Source organism: Peromyscus californicus, unplaced genomic scaffold (assembly GCF_007827085.1).
Source record: "Peromyscus californicus insignis strain IS unplaced genomic scaffold, ASM782708v3 Scaffold_8__1_contigs__length_139910024, whole genome shotgun sequence".
Lineage (NCBI taxonomy): Eukaryota > Metazoa > Chordata > Mammalia > Rodentia > Cricetidae > Peromyscus > Peromyscus californicus.
Window position 1 is genome coordinate 93,567,906 of NW_026294606.1, and position 26,154 is coordinate 93,594,059.

Below are 26,154 nucleotides of genomic sequence, written 5' to 3' on the forward strand. Positions count from 1 at the left end.
AAGGAAAACAGGCCACAAGGGAAGGAATGGGGGTCAGAATGCCTTCCTACTTTACAAATAGTAAGATGTAATACCAGAGAAAGCTTCAAGATTCTGAAGGAAAAGAATTTCCAAGCAAGATTTTGACAACCAACCAAACTGTCTAAATGTGAGGAAAAGCCAGATGTGGTGGCACAAACTTCAAATCCCAGCACTTGAGAGGCAGAGGCAGGCAGATCTCTGAGTTGGAGGCCAGCCTGGTCTACAGAGTGAGTTCCAGAACAGCTAGGGCTACACAGAGAAACCCTGTCTCGAAAAAAGACAAAACTGCAGGATAGAACAGAGGCATTTCCAGATACACACAGTCACCAAACAACTTACCAACCTTCCTGAGAATGCGGTTGGGAAATATGTCCCAACCAACCAAAATAGTCAGCCCAGAAAGAAGACACTGCCTGACAGAGACACGATCTGCACTGTGCTGGTGTACTGCCTGCCCCTCAGCCCAGGAAAGTGAAGGAAGCAAAGGGTGACGGTGACGAGCGACCGCTGGGTCACAGCCAGGTACCAGGACAGGCGATCTTCAGGAAGATGAAAGGTATGTCTCCCAAGTACGTAGAAAGCAGGTATTTGGACACTTTCTTCTCTCTGGCATGGGAATCCCTGACTACTGACTGACTCCACAGTTTCTACTGAGCTAAGGGTTTCCTGGCCCTCCCCTTGCGACACCGTAGGGCCTATCTGTATGCCGGTACTAAAAACGAAGCTTCAGGCAATCTTTAGGCAAGAGATGGTATGAACAATACCTAAGCCTCCTAAACGCACCATGTGCAAGCATGTCTCCTAGCAACCTTTCACCTGGGATGTCATGACTACCGACATCTGTCAGAGTCACTGTGCTGGTGGCACTGCCACTCAGCTCCCAATTCACCCTCTTTGCCCGCTCTGCGGAAGTGGGTCTGGGTCTCTTAAAGTGGTTTTTCCCTCAACTGGGGTAATGGTGAGCTTTTCAGGAGAAGGTGGAAACAAATCAACAAAAGTAGAAACAAGACTGTAGGACAAGAGAGCTGTGCTTCCTGGTTCTGGGGTGTCACCTGGGAGCCTCTACGGTGCAGGTTTTTCCTGGCCTCCGGATCCTGCTTTGCCAGGCTATCCAGGGGCCACCTTCAGTCCCCTCCCCAGAGCAGCTTTCTCAGGCACCTTAGAAAGCCAATTTCCAGCGAGTTCCATGAATGTCTTGCAGTGAGCCTTAGGCATGCCTTACGCAAGGTTGGCCAGAGGCTGTGGCTGCTGCTTGGATCTGTTACTTCTATATTTTAAAGTTTCCTTTCTGGCTAGCCAACCCTTGGCTACCCTGATCTCCTGTTACAGTGAATGATTCTTACATTAAACTTTCTTTGTTCAGGGCTAGGGAGACAGCTCAGCAGATAAAGGAGCCTGATGATCTGGTGGACAGACAGAAATGACTTCTGCATATTGTCTTCTAATCTCTACATGTGCTGGGGGCACACCCGTTCACCCATTCTATCTCTCCCCAAATAAATAAAATGAAAAAAAAAAAAGTAAAAACACAACCCCCCCAAACAAACAACAACAAAACAAAACAAAAACAGATCATTTAATTCTTTTGCAAAGGACCTGGTCGGTTCCCAAGGACCACATGGCGGCTCAGAACAATCTGATCTATTAACTCCTATTTCAGGGGATCCAATATCCTCTTCTGGTTTCCTTGGGTACAAGGCACACACACTGTGCAAATACATACATGAAGGCAAGGTACTCATATATAAATAGGTACTCATGTATAAAATAAAAGTAAATAAACCTTAAAACCAAAACCAAAACCAAACCAAACCAAAGCAACAACAACAAAAACAAACCAACCCCCCAAATTTTCTTTTTCAAATTACTGTGTTGTTTCTCTCTCCTAGATGGACGATCACAGGGCTATTAAAAACCTGTTAGCTGGGGGGGATTTTTCTCACCTTAATGTAATGTCCAAACAAGGCTTGGCTGTGCTGTGTGCAGCAGATACAGGAGGCGGGAGAACTGGGCCACTAGCCCACCACAAACCACTGTCCCTCCTTTTAGAACCTATTTTAAAACAACTCTACTGTCACATGTTTTCCCAACAAGAGGGGATCCATTTTAAACTGTTCTACCAACAGGTGGTGGGACACAGATGGTTAAAAGGAGAGAAAAATGACCAGCTTGAATATGAGCTATGCCACTTCAGGCTTTTTAAAAATGTGGTCATTTCCAGAACCCATGAAAACTGAATGGTATACTCTACACATCTGGAGGTTAAGAAACAAAACTAACATTAACTATGGTTTAAATTCACCTGTCCTCCTATCCTCTATCTGCAGCACCAGCTGAGCAGACCCGATTGCTCCCTCCTGAGAGACCAGTTCCCAGGGCAGCTGCTCCACAGCCACACATTCATAGAACCTGCTCCTAGGACAGGCAGCATCGACCCTCACCAGGATACACAGAAATGTCCCCTTCACTGTGACAGACACAATCAAGTTCAAGTTCTGGTGTGTGCATATGTGTATGTGTGCCTGTGCACATGTGTGTGTGCCCCACCTCCCCGTGGCAGGGTCTCATGTATTTCTAGCTGGCCTCAAACACAAAGACAACAATCCACTTCTGATCCTCCTGCCTCCACTTGCTGAGTGCTGGAATCCTAAGTGTGCATCACTCCACCTACCTGACTTAGGTGGTGCAGCCTCCCAGGGCTTGGTGCACGCTTGGCAGACACCCTGTCAACTGAGCCACATCCCAGCGCCTCTGCTGAGTCCCAGGCCCGAGCAAGACTTCTTCCTATCACTGTAACCCTACCAGGAAACTCAGCAGGTTTGGGAAGAGAAAATGATGCTCTTGACCGTCCCCCTAAAACTCATGTGTTGAAGGGACAGTCCCCACTGTACCTAGTCTCCCATGCCTTTGGGAGGTGACTGGATCACGAGGGCTCTGACCTCATGGGTAGCTGAACCATTTGTGAACTCAGATTGATGGGTTTGGAGAGGGAGTCTTTCTTCGGCTTTGCTCTTACAAGGATTTCTTCTTGACATGCAGCCTCAGCAGACTTAAAGCAACTGGTCCAAGCAACCAAGGCCTGAAAATATGGGCTCAGGCAGACCTTCCTACTAAGTTGATTTTCTTGGGTATTTTATCACAGCAATTGAAGTGTAACCAACACAATACTCAACAATTATTTGTAAAACATTCTGAACTGTGAGCTGCTGTTAATAGTTGATGTATGGCCACAAAACAGACCTGATGATTCCAGGTGCAAACGAGCTGAGGGAGAATCAGGCATACAGACAGGACTTTCTAATAATTTGCTCTGAAGCCCTCTTCGGACCTCTGCACACATGTGGTGCACAGACATACAGGAAGGCAAGACCCACAGAGAAGAGCTATGGGAGGGGGTTCAATGGACAGCGACAAGCAGGAGCTCTGAAGGGCTTTTCTTCTCTGCTGATGCAGACACTCACCTCTTCAGGCAGAACACAAGGGAGTGTACTGTCCAAGGAGTCAGGGCACTGCTATCCGGGGTGACTCAGGGCAGGATTCACATGGTTGCGATGATCTGTGTCCCCTAGAACTCTGCGGCTACTAAGCAGGCCTCTGAGGAGCTCGGAGACATTCTGTGCCAGCACTTTTTACCCAAGACTAGCCATTTGTTCTTTGGGGAATTTATTTAACAGGTGACACTCCTCACACACTCCTTTTTCTGTTTCTGTAAGCTCCCAAATGGTTTAGGGCAGTGAAAGTCCTGTGTGTGACACTGTACTGGCAAACGTGTATTGACACATTTGTGCAAACTCACAAAATACACACCCACCAGAGGGAGCCCAATGTGAGCCATGGTCTGGGTTACCATGCATTGTCAACGCAGGTTCATAAGATAGAACAGATACATCATTCTAGTAGGGATATGAGGGTACTGGGCGGGGGGACTGTGCATACGCGGGCTCAAGGAAGATCCAGCATTCTCTGTATCTTCCTCTCAATTCTGTCCTGAGCTTACAATTGCCTTAAGACATATGGTCTAGTTAAAAAAAATGTTTTAAAGTTGTGTCTGAGCATAGCTTTGTGCACATGAGTACAGTGCCCACAGATGCCAGAAGAGGGCACTAGATTCCCTGGAACTGCAGTTAGATTGTGAGCTGCCTGACTTGGGAGCTGAGAACCAACTCAGGTCGTCTGGAATAGCACTACACACTCTTAACCGCTCAGTCATCTCTCCAGTCCCTAAAGGCTGTAATTTGTTTTTTTAAAGATCTCTCCTAGTTAACACTTGAGCCAGTATCATTTGCTGCTAACTTATCAATCAACAGACGGTACCCTCTGACAGACCTTCGATAGCACTGTCTCCAGTAGGAACACAGCAGCTAGCCTCAAAGTTCCTCCACAGATGCAGGAGGAAAGCATTCATGCTGCGGTCCCAGGAGTGACAGAGCTCTCAGAGGGAGGCCTAAGCAAGAGGGGGGTGTGCACTGGGAGCTAGAGACCCAAGTAAGCTTCAAGCACAGGCCCACCACATCTAGGCGAACCAGGGGATCTTAGCAGGCTTTCTGTAGCCAAGCCACAATAGGGGACTAAAAACGAGCAACAGGAAGTCTGGGGAGCTGCCCATGCAGCATTAAAGAGGCGGAGGGGAAGAAACTTCACCAGGCTACTGGACTCTGAATGTCATTTTTATAAAACACTTATGTGTATGCACCTGTGTGTGGGGAAGTGCATGTACATATAGGTGCCTGTGGGGTACCAAAGAGGGTATTGGGTCCCCTGGAACTAGAGTTACAGGTGGCTGTAAGTCACTAGACATGGGTGTTGGGAACTGAATTCAGATTCCAAGTAAGAGCAGCAAGTGCTCTTAACCACTGTACTGTCTCTGCAGCTGCCAGATGCGTTTTTTTTTTTTTTTTTTTTTTTTTTTTTTTTTGGTTTTTCGAGACAGGGTTTCTCTGTGTAGCTTTGCGCCTTTCCTGGAACTCACTTGGTAGTCCAGGCTGGCCTCAAACTCACAGAGATCCGCCTGCCTCTGCCTCCCGAGTGCTGGGATTAAAGGCGTGCGCCGCCACCACCGCCCGGCGACCTAAATGTGTAGCCCAGGCTGGCCTCGAACTCGTGATTCTCCTGCCTCCGCCTCCTTCAGCAAATCCTACCAGCGTGCACCACCACAACCGGCTTTTTTTTTTTTTTTTTTTTTTTTTGGGGGGGCCAGATGCGTTTTAAAGGGTGACGTCCCAACAGTCTGTGCTGCCCCTTCACTCTGATTCTCTTCCATCCATTCGCCTTTTTACCCAAGAAGTATGGTGCTTATTTACTTTCAAAAAATTCCCTCATACAGATTCTGGATTGACTCATACTTTGAATGACTTTAAGAGTAATTCCCTGGGCTGACCTCCCGGAACCTTCTAGAGAGCCGCCATAGATAATCAGATATCTGGGTCTCATCCTAGACCAACTAGGTCAGCCTCAGATCACACAGTAAGTGTAACCCATCCCCTGGCTCATCTGGCCTGTTCCTGCTGCCTGGAATGCTTCTTGGGCTTCTCCCCCACACCTGCATGATCTGGTTCTTCCCCCACAATGCTTTGATTTTCTTCACAGGACTGATCATCTCCTAATGAACTGCATCTGCTTCATATTACCTGCCACAAAAACAGACTGTTTGCATCTGGCCTGTGATGTCAATACAGCCAACTCCACAGGATCTAAAATTATTTAGATTAGGTTATCCCCCGGGAATGCCTGTGAGCGATCATCTAGATTAGGTTAATTGAGGTCGGAAGACCCTAATTCTGGGTGGCACTATTCCACGGTCTGGGGTCCTGGACTGGATAAAATGAGAAAGTGAGCTGAGCACCAGCATTCACCTCTCTCTGTTTTGTGACTGTGGATGACATGTGAGCAGCTGCCTCAAGCTCCTACCACCCTATCATGCCTCCTCTGCCATGACTGATTATAACGTCAAATTGTGAGCCCATGTAAATCTCTCTTTCCTTCAGCTGCTTTGCCAGCAGCAGGGAAATTACCTAACACACTACCCTACCCCAACACCACTATTCATGGTACTTGACACATAAGAACTTGACATTAAGCACACAACCAGAGTGGGAACTAATGGATTTGAACCCCGCAGAACCAGTGATGGAAATGAGATGAGCACAGCTGTTTGGACAGGACATGAGTGGCCAGCAGAGCAGCTGAGAGCACTCACCATCACGTGCCCAGAAGGCCAGACACACTGTGAAGTCTAATGTCCAAACACTCACTATTAGCTAGGCTGGTGCCCTCACATGGGAGCTGCACTGTAAGGCTGGGTGAGAAGGAAGTTTGTATTTGTGAGTTAGCAAGTTGGACCTAATCTTTCCATGCTTCAATGTCCCATGCTCACCCTCACTAGTGGCCTGTTGGGAAACCTGAACTTCAAATGCAAGATAGACTCTAAAAGGCTTCTAGAACCCAGGCCTCAGCTCAGGTACTGTTCTGAAGAGGATGAAGAGGACCACTGGATCCTGTAGAGGTTCAGAAATAGCTCCTGCCACAGCTGAGGTTCCACCTCCTCTGACACTTTCCCCAGGCTGTGGCATAGATACAAGGGTGCTTTTCACTCTCCTCAGGGAGCCTGGCCTCAACTTCAAAGAAGGAAACATAGCACTGGCCATGCCCTGATGCCACACAAGAAAGATATGGGTTGGGCTGGAGAGATGGCTCAGAGGTTAAGAGCACTGACTGCTTTTCCAGAGGTCCTGAGTTCAATTCCCAGCAACCACATGGTGGCTCACAACCATCTGTAATGAAATCTGGTGCCCTCTTCTGGCCTGCAGGCATACGTGCAGGCAGAACACTGTATACATAATAAGTAAATATTAAAAAAGAAAGATAAGTGTTTGTCTTTGAGAGTCATGTGACTTGAAAGAAAATGGAATTTACATTAGGGAGGCCATGTTTTCTGAAGAGACTGGGATTTCAGCATGTATTACAACTTAATAGGGAGTTAGGGAAAGGATTGTTGGTAAAGTGTAGACCGTGAAGCATGAGAACCTGAGTCTGGATCCTCAGCACCTCTAAGAGGCCATGTGTCGTCATGCATCTGGGAGCCTGGTGGAAACAGGCAGATTTCTGAAGTTTGATGGATGGCCAACCTACTAATGGGTGGGGCTGAGAGACTTTGTCTTAAAAAACAACAACAGCAACAACAAAACAAAACTAACACTTTTAACTTATTCTTTGACAATGCCATATACATATACAATGTAGTTTTAAAAAATTTACTTATGTTACATGTATTGGTGTTTTGCCTGCCTGCTGCCCATGGAGACCAGAAGAGGATGCAGGATCTGCTAGAACTGGAGATGGTTGTGAGTGGCCAGATGAGTGCTGGAAACTGAACCTGGGTACTCAGGAAGAGTAGTAGTTCATGCTCTCTACAGCAGAGACATCTCTCCAGTCCTGTACAATGTATCTTGATGGAATCCACCCTCTCATTTCTCTAGACCCCACAATACATGCTCCTCCCACCTTCATGGCCTTTCTTTTTTTTTTTTTTTTTTTTTTCTTCCGAGACAGGGTTTCTCTGTGTAGTTTTGCACCTTTCCTGGAACTCGCTTTGGAGACCAGGCTGGCCTCGAACTCACAGAGATCCGCCTGCCTCTGCCTCCCAAGTGCTGGGACTAAAGGCGTGCGCCACCACCGCCCAGCTGCGCCACCACCGCCCGGCAGCCTTTCTAAAAAAAAAAACAGTAACCCACTGAGTCCAATGAGTGCTACATGCATGAGCACAGGCAACCAACTAGGGACCACACCCCTGATAGACATGACTCCTCTTCCCCAAGGAAACAACTGCCAGCAGCTCTTCAACTTGGGTAAAGCCTCTGGCATTATTGACAGGCTTGGTCTTGTGCAGGTCACCATAGCTGCTGCGACTTCATGACACAGCACTCCATAGCACTTCTCAAAATCCTCTGGCTTACACTCTTTCTGCCCCCTCTTCCACAATGGTCCCTGAGCCTTGTGGGAGTAGATATAGATGGAGAAATCCTATCTGAAAAGGTAGGGTGGACTGCACATGACATTGACCTCTGGCCTCCAGAAGCATGTGCACATATGTACACATACACACACAAACTACACGTGTGTGTATACACACAAACAGGACAACTGTGGGAATATCTACTGTGTACACAGGAGTTTGGGGACAGAGAGGTAGCAGGCAGCACACTTGGTACCACAGGAATCATGGGAATAAAGATTCACAAGAGACAATGACCTCCAAGCAGAAACAGGCACACTCAAAGAAAAAGACACAGCCTGTGACCCCAACAGTACAAACAGTTTGCCTCAGTCTTGTGCAACTAACTCTTCCTTGTCTCAGGGAGAATGTGAGGTGTTGACAAACTTCAGAGTCAGCTGGTACTTCCCTCCCTCTAGCAGCTATGGCAACAGCACTTCTAAACAAACAGTGTCAACAAAATCACATGTGGCCTCAACTCCTGGAGCTGGGTTTGAACTCACTCCTCTCAAACATTACAGTCCACAACTCTCTTTTTCCAGCCTGCTCGAAGTCTGTCCTTCCACTGGATGTTCCCCTTACTAAATGGTACTCTTTCTATCCAGCTGTCTAAGAAGAGAAACTAACCAACACTGGAGCAATCAAGACGTTATAAACTGGGTGGATGAGGAAACCAGCAAGGGACAGTGGGTACGTACCCTTCCCCAGCTCTGCTTCCTGGACAAAGAGAAAGCTGTATCAGCCAAATGATGTCTCCACCTGCGACCCAACTAAAAACTGCTGGTGCTGGGACACCGCTGACATCATGGGGTTCTGATCTGCACCACTCAAGAGGGAATACTCTTATCATGGCATGTCATCAGAGGTTCACCTCTGCCCAAGTTGAGGGGCACTCTATGAAACAACTGACTCGTTCCCAGCCAGCATCCAAGTCAAAAAGGAAAAGCTGAGGACTGCCACAGACAGACAAATCCACCAGGGACACTCCCCATCTTTTGTCTTTTAACTGTGTTCTTATGTATGTATGTGCGTGTGGGCAGACACCCACAGAGGCCAGAAGGGCATGTTAGATCATCTGGAACCAGAGCTACAGGCTACTGTGTGCTGCTTGAAGTGGGTGCCGGGAACTGAACTTGGGTCTTCTGCAGTAGGCGCTGGTAGCTGAGTCATCTCTCTAGCTCCCTTTTCTCGTCTTTCTTGACTCCAACTCTGCAGAGCTGGCCAGTTACCTTGTACAGCACTCTTCAAGTCAGGGCTGGCTAATCTGCATGGTCACACTGTGGTTGTAGGTTTGGGGCAGGAATGCTATGGAGGTTCCCTTATCTACTGGGGAGAACCTGTCTCCTACTGGTCAGTTGGCTAAATGGTTCTGATAGGGTTCTCCATGGCAAACGCTGGTTTTCCTTTCATAGGTAATGAACATACCGGAGATGATTTGGGAAAAATATCAACAAACATACCTGAACTCTTTTAGGTTGCCTAGCCTGGCTCTGAACTCATGATTCTCTTGCTTCAGCCTCCTTTAGTGCTTAGCTTCAAGGTGTTCTAGTCCAGTCATTTCCAGAAGTTATTGAAATTCCTTTGTAAGAGATGCATGGCATCTCCTCTCTCCCATTTGTCAACGTATTCATTCATTCATTCATTCATTCATTCACCCACACATAGATGGCTGTTTACTTTATTCTGAGTATAATCTAGCATGGTTCTTTGTTGCTCAAACTGCTGTAGCTCAGCCACTGGAGTATTTTTGAGGCTGGCTCTTTTTGGTCCCTTCCTACTTTCTGGCACAAAGCACTTCAGGCTTATAGAGTATTTTTCCTGCCCTGGCACCAAGCCAACTAGGTCTCCGAAGACATTAGAGTTTTAAATGTTATGTGATTCCACTCTGGAAACCTCCCTCTGGCGGCAACAGGGTGGAAGACAGATGGAGACTGGGTGGGGAGGAAGACAGGCCAGAGCCGACACAGCCTAGAGCCAATGGAAGCTGGAGCCTGAGTGGGCAGTTATGGCGTGGAGGAGACAGACTCCAGAGACAGGGGGTAGAAGGGATGCCTTGGCATTGATTAGATGCTGAGGAAAACAGGGGAGGAGGCCTTTCTGCCAAGAGCTCTCAACTCTCTCCTGGGAAGTCTGGTAGTACATCAAAGGCAATGGAGGGGACAGTGAGGTGGCTGTGGGTTTGTGTGCAAACCCTAGTGACCCGACTCCATCCCTGAAACTCATATCCAGGTGGAAGGAGAGAACCAGCCCCACAGAGTTGTCCCTTACCTCCACACACTTGCTGTGGTTTGTGTACCCCCTCGTCACATACACACCCAATAATAATAAACATTGTAAACTTGTCTTGAATTTGGAAATAAGGGTCTGCGGAGATGGCTCAGTGGGTAAAAAGTACTTGTTTTTAAAGTAGGAGGACCTGAGTTCAAATCCCTAGCACCCACACAAAAGCTGGACACAGGTTCATGTGCCTGTAAGCCCAGTGTTTAAGGGCAGAGTCAGGTGGATCCAGGGACCTGGCTGGCTAATCCAATCAAAATGGTGAGCTTCGGTGTGAGAGCTTGTCTCAAAAAACATGTGGACAGCAACAGATAGCAATGTCTGACACACTCTTCCAGCTTCTGTGCACACACACTGGTGTGGCCCACCCCTACCTCATATACAAAAGGGACAGGGGAAACTCACTTGGAAGGAAGCATGACCCCCAGGGTGGAAGGGGGCCATGCACTGGGTAAACGACCTTCAGGCTGGGGATAGGGGGAGGGCAGCAGGTGTTTTGGCACAGACAGCGCTGTTGTGGGGGTAGAAGGCGGAAGGTCAGAATGTTAGGCCTGACTACAGTGTAGAGACAGGAAGTGGGAGGGCCAGAAAGCTGACCACGGGGGAAACAAGACAAAAGGTGTCAGGAGCATAGAGAGATCAGCTGTCAAGAAAATGATGGATAAACAGCGATAAACAGGCCAACTGAGAGAAATGTGTTAGTTTTCTGTTGTGGGATAATCTGTTTGTACACTGTGAAAATGTGTCTTTGCCAAGGCGCCTTCTGATTGGTTTAATAAAGAGCTGAATGGCCAATAGCTAGGCAGGAAGAGGTTGAGTGGGACTTCTGAGCAGACAGAGAGAAGAGAAGAGATAAATCTAGGCACGGGAGAGAAGTCAGAGGAGGTACAAGATGGAAGAGGTAAAAAGCCACAAGGCAAAACGTAGATTAATACAAATGGGCTAATTTAAGTTATAAGAGCTAGTGGGACAATTATAAGCCAAGCTTTCATAATTAATGAAATTATGTCTCCATGTCATTTTTTTTTGTTTGTTTGTTTTTTGTGAGTTGCCGGCCCAAAGATAAATCTGTCTACAATTTTCATTGGATCTAGAGATTACATTCAAAGAACGGGTTTAGTGGAGCCACAAGAAGCAAACCTAACTGCAGAATGAAGACAAAATGGGAGGTGGGGGGACACACAGCAAGAGAGCTGGTTCTTCAAGCCAGGCACCCATCAGAGGAGACACAGAGTCACTTTGCTTTTCACTGAGGCACATCTGAGGTCAGGCATGCGAAGACTGAGGCAAGCTTTCCTGCAGAGAAAGGGAGCCAGCAGAGAAGGAAAATTAAAATGACAAGAAAAGGAAATAGACAGAAGACAGACCAGGAGGCTTGAAGAAACAGAGGTTCCATGTAAGTGAAGGAGAGGGGGTTGTCTGGTCCGACAGCAGAAGATGGTAAGCATCACACAAACCAGAATCAACAGACAGCCTCAGGCCAGGCGACAGCCAAGTAAGTGCTTTCCACACAAGCATAAGGACTGGAGTTTGGATTCTTAGAACCCATGTAAAAAGCTGAGTTTGGGGAGACGAGTACCTGAGACGCCAGCTCTAGGAACGTGGAGACAGGAAGATTCCTAGAGTTCCCTGGAGGCCAGTCTAGCTGAACTGGGGAGCCCCAGGCTCAGTCAGAGGCCCGGTCAAAAATAAGGTGGAACGAAATAGAGGAAAACAGCCAAAGCCAACCTCTGAACCTCTGGCCTTTGCATGGCACACCTGCTTGTGTACACACACACACACACACACACACACACACACACACACACACATCACAAATAAATAAGGGAGGGGAGGAAGGAAGGAAGGAAGGAAGGAAGGAAGGAAGGAAGGAAGGAAGGAAGGAAGAAAGACAAGCAGGCAGGCAGGCAGGCAGAGAGTGACTGAAGAAGACACCTGACATTACCTCTGGCCTCCATACTCATGCTGATACATGTGCAGGAATACTGCACCTGGGGACATGTACATATACAGATAAACAGAGAACTGTGCTTACATTTCTGTCCAAATATTTAAGGCTCTAACCCTGTAGCAGAAAGGGCAGTGGATTCCATCCTGCTGCCTGTCTCTATAAGACCTTTGAGTGAAGTAGTTTTTATGGCTTAAAAATGTGTTAGGACAAAGAGCAAGAATATGCAACAGAGACCACAGGACACCTCCAAGCCTTCAACATTTCTGACCCTTACAGAGAAAGCCTGCCAGTCACTGCTTTGGACACAACTGCCATGATTTTAAAATTCAGTCTAGCGTAGGCAAAAATCATGATTTTGTAAACTCACTTCCAAAAGTGCTAAGTAAAGGTGACAGGTCTTTTAAAAGTGAGACCCTGGTGTTTTTACAAGATGGTGTAGTCTTTCTGGACAGTGGTTATACTTCATACAGCAGAACAAACCAGCCCAGCTCAATCATCTACCCAGAACAAAGGTCCTCGAGGATGTATCCTATGGTATACCACAGGATACAAAGCAAAGCGAGTCCACGTGTTTTCTGACTGCTTTATAGGGTCACTATTCAGGAGGGGGAAAAATAGAACCATCAACCAAGAGAATGGGAAACAAATGTACGGGAAGCTGTGTGCTCTAATAGACAGCACTGAGAAGCGGTGTGAGCGGCTGTGGTGGCTCACGCCTACCAGGCAGATGAAGCAGGAGGACCGCTGTGGTTGGAGGCCAGCCTGGCTATGGTGTGAGACCCTGTCTCAAACCAACAAACCACCCCCGACATGGTTGTGGGCATTTTTATCGACATGGAAAGATCTGATGTGGAGTGAGTTCCAGGGAAAGTGTGAACACAGAGCAGGCACACAGCCGGGATTGGAGCATCTCACTAGCTCACCACTCACTCAGCAATGAGTTGAGCTGGACTCTCTCTCGTGACAGCTCCCATTTCTGCACGGAAAATACATTTTCTCAATTTAAGCTGTTTTTGTAATTTCTAAAGCCAGTCAGTAACATTTACATTTTCCAAGGCAAAGCTGGAAAATGCGTGTTGAAATTTCAAGATGAACTCAAAGGCAGAATAATGATCCAGCAACTTTTGAAGCAAATTCTTCGAGAATGAAACAAGCCAGATTCCTTGCCCTGGTCACACCCTGACCTTTTGAAAACACACAAAAGAGATAGGTTCATGCCGAGACATGTCAACACTTCCAGATTTTCTACTTGGGAATTATTTCTTTAGATGTCATTGAAAAGTGACTCCTTCAATGACCTTGAGACCTCATGCAAAAGGTCATGTCAAAGGCACACCCCTTTGCTTTGGCTACTGTGTATATGACCTTTTCTGTAGTTTTAGAGGCCAAAAGGCTGAAGACAGGTGCCAGGATGCTCAGGCTCCTCCTGGCTTATCCATGCAGACTTACTTGGCTTTATATAGCAGAGACAGAAACGGAGTGGGGGTCGGGAGAGATGTGGGCCGTTCCCTCCCTCATTTAAAAAAAGCTCATTGGGCTCTTCTTTGCTACAGTAAACAAATGGTACTAAATACTGCAGACACTCCACAACCCTTCCCATTTTCTTTCCAAATGGAACAGTGAGGAGGGGGAGGGGGAGGAGGAGGGAGGGGGGGGGGAGGAGGAGGACTTATGGCTTTTCAAACACAGCAAGCCTCCTGAATAAACACAAAGGGACAGTAGGAGTTCCAAGAATTCATCCTTTCAAAGAAGTCCAAACCAGAGCACTACGTGAGCTCTAAGGGGCTGTCTGTTTTTCCTTTTTAAAGGAGCTAGTCTGAGCAGAATAAACAGCAGCTCCCACCTCACACTTGGAGGTGGCTCCGGGATCAGCTTCCATTTAGCGGCACTGTGCTCCAGCTCCAGGCCACTTCCACACTTCTGACAGCTCCTTCATTTATAACCCGCTGCTCCAACTGTCTCCCAACAACTTGAAGCTGCACATGACTTTCCAAAGTGTTGTCAAGGGAATGAATGCTTCTCCACAAGTCCCCAGGCCTGCCAGAGCAACGGTCTCTGGCAGCCACTGTTTCTGAATAGAGTTTGGTCTCTTCTCCCAGGCCTCTCGAACCCGAGCAACAGCACAACACCAGGACTCCCTCACTGGTTACTCTTTGCGGTACTACGGCTACTCCATCCTTTTCCCTCCACACTAATATATACTCCGCCATGGAGTGAAATGTTTCGGCCAAATGTTTCATCTTTTTTTTTTTTTAATTTATCTATTTTTATTGTATGTGCACTGGTGTTTTGCCTGCATGTGTGTCTGTGTGAGGGTGTCAGATCTTGGACTTACAGACAGTTGTGAGCTGCCATGTGGGTGCTGGGAATCGAACCCGGGTCTTCTGGAAGAACGGTCAGTGCTCTTAATGGCTGAGCCATTTCTCCAGCCCCAAATGTTTCATCTGTATAGGGTGGTACACACAGCATCCTGAAGCCCAGCATCAGCATTTACAGGTCACTCCTCTCTAACTCATCATGCACCTCTAGTCTGGAGATACAACATGATGGGCCTTCAAAGCAGCCAGTCCACTGTCTGCTCTCTTCTCCTGTTTGTAGGTGGGTGCTGGGATCTGAACTCAGGTCCTCGTGTTTGTACAGCAAGCACTTCACCCCATGAGCCATCTGAAGCAGGTCTTGAAGATGGACATGAACGTACCTGCTTGAAAGTAGCAGGAGGTCCAGAAAGGCAGAGACAATCACATCTGGACAGGAGCCATGCACTCATGAGAGCGAGGCTCCGATGCACTATTATCTACCAGCCTCAACTCCTGCTCTTTTCATTTTGTTTTAGGTTTAGCTCCCCAACCCCTGCACTGACTTCTCCTCAGTCCCTGACATCAGCCAAACTTGGGGCCTCCCCCTTGCCCTGGAGTGAGAACTTCACTCTCCCCCTAGCCAGGCCTCACAACAGACAATTCTCCACCACATTCCAGGAGATGCTCTGCAACAACAGGACTGGATAAGGACCTAAGTCAAAGAAACCTGGCCTTCTAGAACACTTCACCTCCATATGCACCCCTCACATTACCTGGGCCCAGCCACGTGTCTACCACCTCTATCCTGCATGGCCATACAGCTATCCTGCCTGAACACCCCCACGGACCCATCTCCCACTCTCCACACCTTGCTCACACATGGCTTCCTTTACCAGTGGTCCCAGGGAGCAGTTGTCAGACCTCCTGCAGCTAGAAGCCCCTCTGTGGTTTAACAGTCTTTGTTTCCTATCAGGCAGATCCCACCCTATAGAGGGCCCTGTAAACTCGACCCTAGCATCAGTGATGTGAGCACTTTTCACAGGGGGAGTCGTCAGTAAGGCGGGGGACCATCCTGGTGCCTTTTCCCTCTCCACTAAGCCCCAATGCAAATATCACCAATCCAGCCCCTTCACTCCAACTCCAGAGCCCAGCCCTACTCTAGGGCTGGCTTCTACCTTCTGAGTGAGCACAGTGGCCTCACAGTTGGCTCCTGCTTCCACCCAGACTCCTCTACCCTGGTCTAGAGTGACCTTTAAAGAAATGTGCAAAACAAGACTATAGATTCTCCTTCCAAGAACCTGCCAGTGCCACTCACAACCCTTCAACAAGACTTCAGCTCTAGCACGAACTGAGTGATGCCATGAGTGTGTTCTTTTGTCCCTCCCTCTAGTCTGCTACCTGCCAATACAGGGAAGGTATAACTTGATCTAGCAGTGTGACACAGTGTGCATTCAGGACCAAGCCATGTGTGGCCCTCTGCTCTGCTCTGAAGCCACCCTGTCCTGATCGCTGGTTCCATCCCCAGCACCTGCCCCTGCGCTTCTGCTTAGATGAGTCTTCCCTCAGATCGTCTCCAGAAGCACTCCCAACAGAACATGCTCCTTGCAGCAGTCCCCACAGCACCCACTCCCTTCCTCTCTGCAATTACCGGACTCCGGCATTGTGGCTTCTCAATATAGACTCCACAGATGCTGGACCGCTGCCTGCCTGGCTCAGGGCAGTGCTGCATATAAACACAAAAGAAACGGCGAGCAGGCCTGTTACAGCACCCCAGGCAGGCGTCTCCATAGATGATTCCGTTATACGGCGGACCCCGGGTCAGTGTTTAGGTGTGACTTCAGAAGATCTGCCTCGGCCACAGAAAATTGTTTCCTTCCTCATTCCTGACCTCCTGGCCTTTTCCTAGACCACAGTATGAAAAAAAAAAAAGAATGCCCCAAATTATTTTAAAGTCTTTAGATACAAGGTTATTTTCTTCATAGCCCCTCGGAGGTAGAAAAAAAGAACCAGCTTAGGTTTCCAGGTACCCTTAGCTTTGACCCTGTTTTGTGGAGGGCAGTGAATATCCACTCGAATGGCAGGCAGGGTGACCCTGTATGTCCTAGGAGGGCAAGGACCAGAACACTGCAGCTTCTGCAACTTGGGATTACCTTCTAGATAGATCTGCAGATAGATGACTAGCCCAGGGTACAGTTCCCTGAACAACTGACTTGGATACCACAAGGCCCTTTCCCATGAACATACCAGATAAACAGTACACAGGACATTTCAGCAACTTTAGACAATGCTCACTCCCTCACTGTGATCTAAGATTGGCAGGAACAGCCCTATCAGCACATGTGTAAAGGCAATGATGACCTTTCTGAAGAATGTCCTGACTGTGACGGTGGTGAACACTGTCCCCAGCCCCTCTTTTCACCCCAAGGAGACAGAAGGAAGCAGCTGACTTCTTGCCCTGGGCCCCACTGCAGGAGGAGACAGTGGTTGACATGTCCATGCCAATAACATGGGTTGTAAGGTTTATGTAGGAGACAGAGTTGGTATCTCTCTGCCCAACCAAGACAGTAGCTGTTGAGAAGGCAGGCAGGAGAGCACAATGATGAGCCACCCACCAAAGCCTAACTCTGGAAGCTGCTGCTCTAGGTCAAAGAATCCACACCAGGAGGGTGTAGTTACGTACCTGTGATCCTGACACATGGGAGATGGGGCCAAAGAAGCCTAAATGTGGGCTACTCTGGGCTACAGATCTGAGATCCCACCTCAAGACAAATAAGCAGGGACTGTAAAGATGGCTCAGCAGTCAAGAATGCCAGTTGCTCTTCCAGAGGCAGTTCTGAGTTAGCAATACCAAGCTGGGTGGCTCACAACCACCTGTAACCCAGCTCCAGGGGCTCTAACGCTGCTGCTGCACACACACACACACACACACACACACACACACACACACACACACACACACAAATAAATCTTTAAAAACGACAACAAAGCAGTCCTGTATCAGCTCCCTGTAGGAAAAACTAGAGTACAGCAATGTTCCCTTTACTAAGAGACAGAAGCCTAGGTGGGGAGCCAGGGGTTCCTGCTGCCGTCGAAGGACAGGGCAGACAGACACAAGTATCAGGCACTCTCTCAGGATTCTCACTGCTGTTTGAAACCCCACCATCAAACTTCTGACCTCACCTGTCACTCTCCACAGGTCAGAAGAGGCACACCCAACCTCATGTCCTGAAGGTTAGAGTCCAGTGCAGAGACTGGCCAACATAAACAATTCAAATGACAGAAGTCTGGGAGGACCTTGAGCCCAAAGTACAGACTATATTCAATTCTTCAGAGATACAGGCAGCTGGGCATGATGAATGCAAATGTGACTAGAAAAACCAGGTTTCACGATGTATCAGTTTGTTAGTGCTGAATTCTCCTTCAAGTTGTTCCTAAAGACAGAGAAGTGCTTCTTGGTAGAGAACCAGGCACAACTAGGAACAAAATGGCACCGTGGAGTGTCTGCCTTCATCATCATGCAGACTCCAAAAGGGAAAATAAAAGATGGCGCCCCTCAGTGCTTCTTAATTCAGCAGATATTTTAAAGCCAGTCTATCCATCTTCCACTTAGGATGCATACTGCCCAGGCAAAGCTGTTTTATTCAGTGTGTGTTCATGTTGTGTGCACTGCTGTGGTGCGGAGAGGTCTGTGAAGGGCAGAGTTCCACTCCAGGTGCCTTCCTCTGGCTCTAGGTATCTTCTCTTAGTCATCATCTTGCTTTTTAAGAGAGTACCTTACACTGAGCCCGAGTTCACCATTTCAGCTAGAATGGCTCGTCAGCCAGTCTAGAGCATCATCCACCTTCTTCCCCTAGCTCCAGCACTGGGTCACAAACATGTGCTGCCACACCCACGTTTTATGTGGGTGCTGGGAATGGGAGGCTAGGTCCTCAGGCTGGCACAGCAAACACTCTGACCCACTGCACCACCTCCCACCCTTTGGGGCTTGCTCCTTCATTTCCTTCCTTCTTTTTCTTTCTTTTTCATGAAAGCTCTATCTGTTTATACAACACCACATTCACTGGGCCAAAATCTCACTTCACCTACGTATTCTTTTCCTAACAACTCTAATCAGAGAAAACAAATGACTTTTTTCCTATGGTGGAAAATGGAGAGTAAGAAGTGAGGAATACAGCCTGAATTTCCCTCAGTCAAACAGTTGAGAAAAGGAAAACTTCCAGATTTTTGAATTTTCATACACATGACATATCTTGGGGATAGGACCCAAGACTAGCAACAAAGTTCATGTAATTTTATATTGTTTTTATTTTGTGGATGGAACCTAAGACTAACAACAAAATTCATGTAATTTTATATTATTTTTATTGTGTCTACGTTTAACTCTGACCCATAGACATGAGGTCAGGGGTCAGGCTTTAGAAGTTCAGATTTTTCAGTCTATATTTCCCACAGTCACTTTGTGACAACCTGGGACTTCTGTCACTGACTCCCATGGGAGACGGGAGTGGCAAACATCAGCCCATTAGTCGTTTTTGCAGTAAGGGCTTTGGAAGACAGCCCAACTCTGTTCTGCAAGCAGGAGGTCAAGGGCACTGCTGGAGGATGCGCAGCCTTCTCCTCTGTGAAGACAGGCTTGCCACCTCCACCTGAGCCTTCCATCATCCCCTTCCTTCTGCTGGCTTCTGTGGCTTAGGAGGCAAAGAAGCCATGGGAAGCACTTAAGTTCACAGCTGTAACCAGAGTTGCCATTTGTCACACCCTACGCCCCCACATCTCCGCCCTTAACCCAGAATCCTAACTTGCAAATTATTCATTTATATTATAGCTTCAGTACACAAAATGATAGCCTTTCTCCTCTGGAAGGATGCGGCAGCTCTCTGAGACTTGCTGCCTGCTACTGGAACCAAATGCCTCCTCATTTGTCTTAATTATATTTTCTTTATGGATTATAAAGAGGTTGCAGGTCCCTCTTTGACAGCATGAGAAGAAGTGATTAACACTTCACATAATAGGTGATGTGGTTCTGACTCCTAAGGCCTCAGAGTTCCTATGTGGAAAAGTACTTGACTTGAATCTCAACTATAAAATGAGAGTTACGGTAAGAATGACAAGGAGACTGATGGGAAAATCCAAACTATAAATAAAGGTCAAAAGAGTCGGGGCAACAGAGGACAGATCAATCGGACAGACAGCACCAACTCCAGCTGAGCTGTGTCACTAGACTAAACAGTACCCCACACTGGACAACAACACTTCCCTCTACGTCCCAGCCACAGTCTAATGAGAATCGTATTGATTTATTTCTGCATTTGAAACCTTCCGCTCTAATCAGGGCCTTCGTAACTACAACTGTGACAATCACCATTGAACACAAACAAGGGATGAACCCTACAGACAGCACCAGTTCACAAGTGCTTACTGCCGTGGAGACCAGGATGCTCTGGAGGGGATCCGAAGGGGCTCACAGCTATACTATTTCCTTTGAAAAACTCACATATAAATGGGGTTTAACCAATTAAGATGAACAAAGAGCACTAAAAATTTTTAAATCACATCTGTTCATTTATCTATGTGTGTGCATGCTGTTGTTCATGTATCAGAGCATCTGTGCTGAGATCAGAGGCCAGCTTTTAGGAGTTGTTTCTCTCCTTCTTCCACGTGTGGGTCCCAGGGACCAAACTCAAGTTACCAGGCTGGGTGACAAGTACCTTTCCCAGCTGTGCACTGTGGAACACTTCACTCTAAGAGCTTCAGGACAGACTTACTCTTCCAAGCAGTTGTTAGGAAAGCCTTAGAGTAGGCAGATTAAAAACTAACAAGACCTAGATCCATTAAAAGACAAAGGCTCAATTGATTTCCCACCACTATAAGATCCTGACAAAAGATGGGTGGGGTACCATGAGCCTTCCAGAGTGGTGCAGACTCAGACAGAGCCTCAGAACCCAGCCTACTGGAAGAATCCTAAGAAATGCAGCAGGCAAGCCTGGTTCCTCAGAACCCTGGCGATCATTCAGGAGCTGCTACAAACTCAAAGTGCAGGGAAAAGATGAAAATATCAAAGAAATCAAAAGACTGTGCAGAGAGCATTGCTCTGCAATGTCTGTGGTTCACAGCAAGGACCTTAGTGGGTGTGGCTGCCTGGGTGGCTCAGCTTCAGCATCAAGGAAACAAAGACAGATTAAAGGTTACTTAGTTATTAGTGTAAGTGAATTAAAAACAGGGCTTTGGGAACTAACAAGCTGCTCTGTCTGTATATAGTGAACAACACTAGGGATAGCACTTGGATCCTAGTGACATTAAACTTTCAGACATCCCTAAAATGGATGTGGACAATTTCTATGCTACTATGAAACTTGGCTCTCCTATAGAGCTCAAGTTAACTTCCTTCAGTATTTTCCTCCACACCACCTATAAGTCAAATCTTAGATCTAAATGGCAAAACAGGATTGTCAATAATTAGGCCTGGAATGTACCCAAGTTAACAATATGAAACAAATGCTCCTTGCAATACAACGCTCCTGGCTGCATTCATACAGAACACCAAGTCCTGCAGGGCAAGGGAAGGGACATTTCAGCATCAATGTACGCATAACGACATATACAAGACTGGAAAGAGACAACCCCCCCCTCCACACACACACACACACACACACACACACACACACACACACACACACACACACACACGTAAAGCAAAGCAAAAGAGCCACATGGTTGCAATATTACATGGACTTTGGCCTTGTGTGGCACAGTCAACTTCACCTCACAGATAAAGAAACCATATCCTAAAAAAGTTCACATGGCCAGACTTCTCATTCCACCCTCCCTAGACCAACTAGAAAGCAAACAAACGTTTCCATCGCTAGCTGACTCACCAAAGGATTTAAACAAAATCATGGGAAACTCTGTGCTATCCAGGACTGAATGCTAAACAGTATAACAGGTCCCCAGAAATGTGCAGATTCTGGAAAGTGCACACAGGGCCAGGAACGTGGACACAGCCACTTTAATGTCACTCCACAAGCACAGAAAGAGTCATTTCCAAATTCCTGTCACCTGCATCATCCCCAAGAACAGCTCAAAAGGGAAGGGCAAGCTTCCCATCAGATCAACGGCACTGGGCTGGATTCAGAAGAGCCCCAGACAGGAAGCAAGGCAAACTCCACAGTATTCCAAAGATATTTCCTATAAGCCCAAGGGGCCATTCCTTGGGGGAGTCAGAGTTGCTGAGGAAGAAAAGATGGAGGAGCATTATGTCCATGAGTGCAGGCTTGTCATTTTCTAGGGCTATTGGTTGCACTGAGGTCTAGTTTTCCCAACAAGCTATAAGTAAATGCCAGTCAGGGATGGGACTGGGAAAACAGCCTGCTGGAATATAAATGCTTATATTCATTTTGTTTCAATGTAGTCTCTAAAGTGCCATTTTGACAAAGCTACATTATCAAAGTCCAATAGCATTGGTGTCAAAAGTTATGAAACTTGAGAGCTGGAGAGATGGCTCAGTAGTTATGAGCACTGGCTGCTCTTCCTGAGAACATAGGGTCCATAAGGCAGCTCACAACCATCTATAACTCCAGTTCTAGAGGATTCGATGCCTTCCTTGGCCTCTGCAGGCACTTCACACATATGGTACATAGACATACATGCAGGCAAAATACCCATACATATAAAATAAAAATAAATAACTCTAGAAATTATTAAAATAAAAGATCAAGACACATTGCATAAGTATGAAATTATCCAAATATTCTAAAATAAATAAAAAATAAGCTGTGTTTTAAGTAGTAATTTAGATACTTTGAAATACACTTGAAATTGATAATCTAAAAATACAAGAATCTTCTAGCATTTCAGTAGTCAAACTTAACACAATCTGTCAATAGAGAAAATTCAATTTATTTATTTATATTTTTAAAAATTTGACTTATTGATAAAAATGTTAATATTGCATATACATAATTATGCAATATATATAGACATGACATTTACATAATATTAACATAAATGTTAACCAATTGCAAAAAATAATTGAAGATGAAAATCAAAATAGGTCAGTCTATGACCATGCTTGACAAACAAGTGATAACATATTAAAAACCATCAATCTTGATTTTATCCAAAGTACATCCAAATACAGGCCATGCTGTCATTTGGAGCAGTAGGAACAGGAGACTATGCACCATCAACTTAGATTCAAATCCTAGTCAACCACTAAGTACCAGTAACCTTGACATACAAGTTGCTAACATCCTCTGAGATGCTATTTTTTTACTTGGAAAGTGACAGACAGGAGATCTATCCTTTATTTGGAAAGTGACAGACAGACAGACATGAACCACAGATCTTTCCTAACCAGTGGACAAATTTGTGTGGAGCCGTAGTATGTCTGAAACTCATTTCTTTGTAGGTGCTTCAGAGATTAAATGACACAAAAATACACTGTGCCCCTCATTTGTCATATTAGTGAGCTGGAGCCAAGACTAAGTCATCCCCAACAACTCACAGCTAGGTAGGAAAGATTTGAAACATGAAGCAAATCTCCAAACACCTAGCCCAGAGCCCTAGTCAACCAGCTAACATGGAAATATAACAAAGCCAAATCTCTGATGTCCAACGAAAGGAAGGTGATCATTCATTCCATAAATTTACCCTGGCACCAGGCACTATTCCCTCTGTGAAGGGCCCAGCAAGAATCAAAAGAAAAATCCTTGGCCTGAGTTTACATTGTGGTCGAGAAAGATACACCAAGATGAGCAAAATACAGGTTCTATTACAGTAGTAAGTGCCATGAAGAAAGATGGAGACAGCAAGTGTTTCAGGATGTGCAACTTTAAGAGGCAGGTGCCATTTAAGGGTTTACAGTACGGAATCCACTGTAGTTTTCCTAAGCATTTCCCAAACAGGGACTACTCTGGATACGGGAAAGGTCTGGCTTGCAGATCCAATTTGATTGATTGCCCTAACCTATGAACTGCCAGCTATGAGCTGTCATACTGGTGATCTAAATTTCATATTAGCAAAGACATCTGACCCCCCAGTCCACAAAGAGCACAATGTTACAAGGCAAGGCTAGGATAGAAGCCAGAAGTTTCAAGGGCACTTGGACTGCTTCTGAGTTCGAACGTCTCCAAAAACAAAGATTAAAGTATAGCGTTATGTGTCGAGTTCTGCTGGGACAGAGCTCTCAGAATGGCATAATTTTCCTTTTTCTGACTTGCCAATTCTAGTGACATTGTCTACCATTAGTCTATATTTAACCAGCTTACTGGGCACTTTCTCCAGCTTTTAGCCCCCCACCCCCACCCCGCGATATTAAAAGAGCAACCCAGTTTGCCTGAAGGAAAGTTGCTAAAGAAACGACAGCAGCTTCCTTGCAAATTCTGACCCGATGCTTTAAGCTGGGTCTGAACCTTTTCATTAACCTGGTAAACTGGGCTAAGGTTTGTGTCGCTGAAGTTTTACGGTGCCCTCTACAATCTCTGGGTCCTCGACCCCAACTGTATCCAAAGAATGACGGTTGGTCTTTTCAGATTCGCAACAGTTTAACCTGTTTGTAACAATGGAGTGGCAAATTGACAGTTGGGCTTGGGGGTGGGGGGTGGGAATGTCCCACCGAGATCTTACAGAGTGATCCTTCTGCCTACACCGCGGGTGTTTGTTTGGCTTCCCCGCGCAAAACCAGGCCCGGTCCACTGTGCCGTGACTCGGAGGTAAACTTCTGCGGGGCTCGGCTGGCCGGGCGGGGCCTGTCGGGGCGAAGGAACGGCTCTTCCCGGAGCAGCCCCGCCCTGCTCGCGGGTGCGGGTCCCAGGACCGCCTATATACCGTGTTTGGGGCTTCTGCTGACCTCCCGGGGCTCCGGGGCCAGGGCGATCTTGATGGGGAGGGGGCCTCCGGGAGAGGCCCATGGGGGCCCGAGGGGCGCGGCGGCGGAGCCACGGGAGCCGCGAGCGGCCAGGCCAGAGGAAGGGAGGAATGCGGAGGCGATGGGCGGCGGTGCCCGCTCACCTGATGTACGGGCTGGCCGCCGCCAGGATGTTCTTCTGCACCGGGATCTCCTCGCCGTCGAGGACCAGGTGAGCGTCGCAGAAGCGCGCCTCCTCCCGGAACGAGCTGAGCGCCCGCAGCAGGCGCGCAGCGTGCTGAGGGTCGGACACAGCGCTGCCCTCGGCCATCGCGCCTCCCGCTCCTCCGCAGCCACCCGGCCCGCCCGCCCGAATCCCGCGCGCGTCCCCGCCGTCCACTCCGCGCGTCCGCCTGCTCGGACTCAGTGTAGCTCTGGAGTCAGAGCTGGAAGCCCAAGAACGCGCCTGCGCCATCGGCGGCGCGTGCGGTCGGCGCCTTTAAGGCCCCGCGACATTGCATCATCTCTCCGCGACGCCCCCCCACGTCCCGCCCTACCTCGCAGCAGCCAATCAGAAGCCTCCTTCCTCCGGGGCTGGGCTCTGAGCCGCGGGCGCACCCCGCGGGGGCTAGAGTTCGGACTGGGTTCCGGAAGGAGAGCTCAGCGGATCCGCGGAAGCGAATTCGAATTCGAGCGTCGGTCATCCGAGTACTATCATTGTGGACGGAGTTGAGATGTAGATTGAAGTCGAGGACTTACTCCTTTCGCGGGAGCTAGGCCCTGCTAGGTTCACGTCCATTATTCCCGGGCAGAGCGCGGAGTCTGCAGGAAGCCTTCGCCGAAGTTGTCGCCGGTGAAGCGAGAGAAGCGCTTCAGTTTTGCAAGGCTGTGGCAAGGGAGTTGTTTTCCTCCTGCAGGGTCTGCGGTTGGGGACCAGAAACAATGGACGGGTTTTAAGTGGGGCTGTAGGGGTAAGGGTGTTACGGACGTCACTAAGAGGCTGGGTGGAGAGTAAAGTCCGGATGCTTGAGGCCGATCGATGCTAAGATTAGATGGTGGCCTGGATCAAGGGCTCTGTGCGCGAAGATTACAATTGTGAAGGAGAGAGGAATCCAGTTAACTGCATGGATGTCAGTTCCTAACTTTCAGGAAGGAGAAAAATCTGAAAGTCTCGGGGGTATAAAGGCCAGGTGTTCAAATGGTGGGGCCAGGCTTCCCATACAGGCAAATCAAGGCTGTGACAGTAAGCAACTCTGGGTGAGCTCACCTTACAGAGCAAGCAAGCCTCATACTGTCTGAAGTTTCACTCCAAGTTGCTGGAAATGCTTGGGAGTGTTGGAAGTAGCTGCCATTTTGTGCAAACATTAGGTGCTCAAACCTCCAGAAATTTTTTTTCATTATTTTTGTTTTTATATTTCAAGACGGGGTTTCTCTGTGTAGTCCTGGCTGTCCTGGAACTCACTTTGTAGACCAGGCCAGCCTTGAACTCATAGAGATCCTCCTGCCTCTGCCTTCCAAGTGCTGAGGTTAAAAATGTGGGCCACTGAGCCCAGCTCAGAAGATTAAGTTTTATGAGGACCAAGGATCAGAACATTTGGGCAACATTCCAGGTAAGGCAGGATGGAGCTTTCATTGCACTACACAGCCTCCCTTAGTCCAAGGACCCCAGGAAAGTTTGGGGTCTTCACCCTGGAAGCAGCCAAGGCTTTGGAGTCACTGGCAGGAACCAGAGTATAAACTACTCTCAGGGGAGGGGACCGGGTAAGGTAAGGAA

At 47.6% G+C, this 26,154-nt stretch overlaps 1 protein-coding gene across 3 annotated transcripts in view; it reads right to left on the bottom strand.

The window, feature by feature from the left end:
• The window catches only part of Gan (gigaxonin), a 49,554-nt gene extending 24,729 nt beyond the window's left edge, over positions 1 to 24,825 (bottom strand). The window contains exon 1 of one of the 3 annotated variants that reach the window (XM_052728311.1): positions 24,545 to 24,825. In XM_052728311.1, the coding sequence (XP_052584271.1) occupies positions 24,545 to 24,711 (167 nt within the window). In that variant the 5' untranslated portion in view covers positions 24,712 to 24,825. The remainder of the gene's footprint in view (positions 1 to 24,544) is intronic. The other 2 variants (XM_052728312.1, XM_052728313.1) reach the window with 2 other exon arrangements.
• Between the last annotated feature and the right edge of the window lie 1,329 nt (positions 24,826 to 26,154).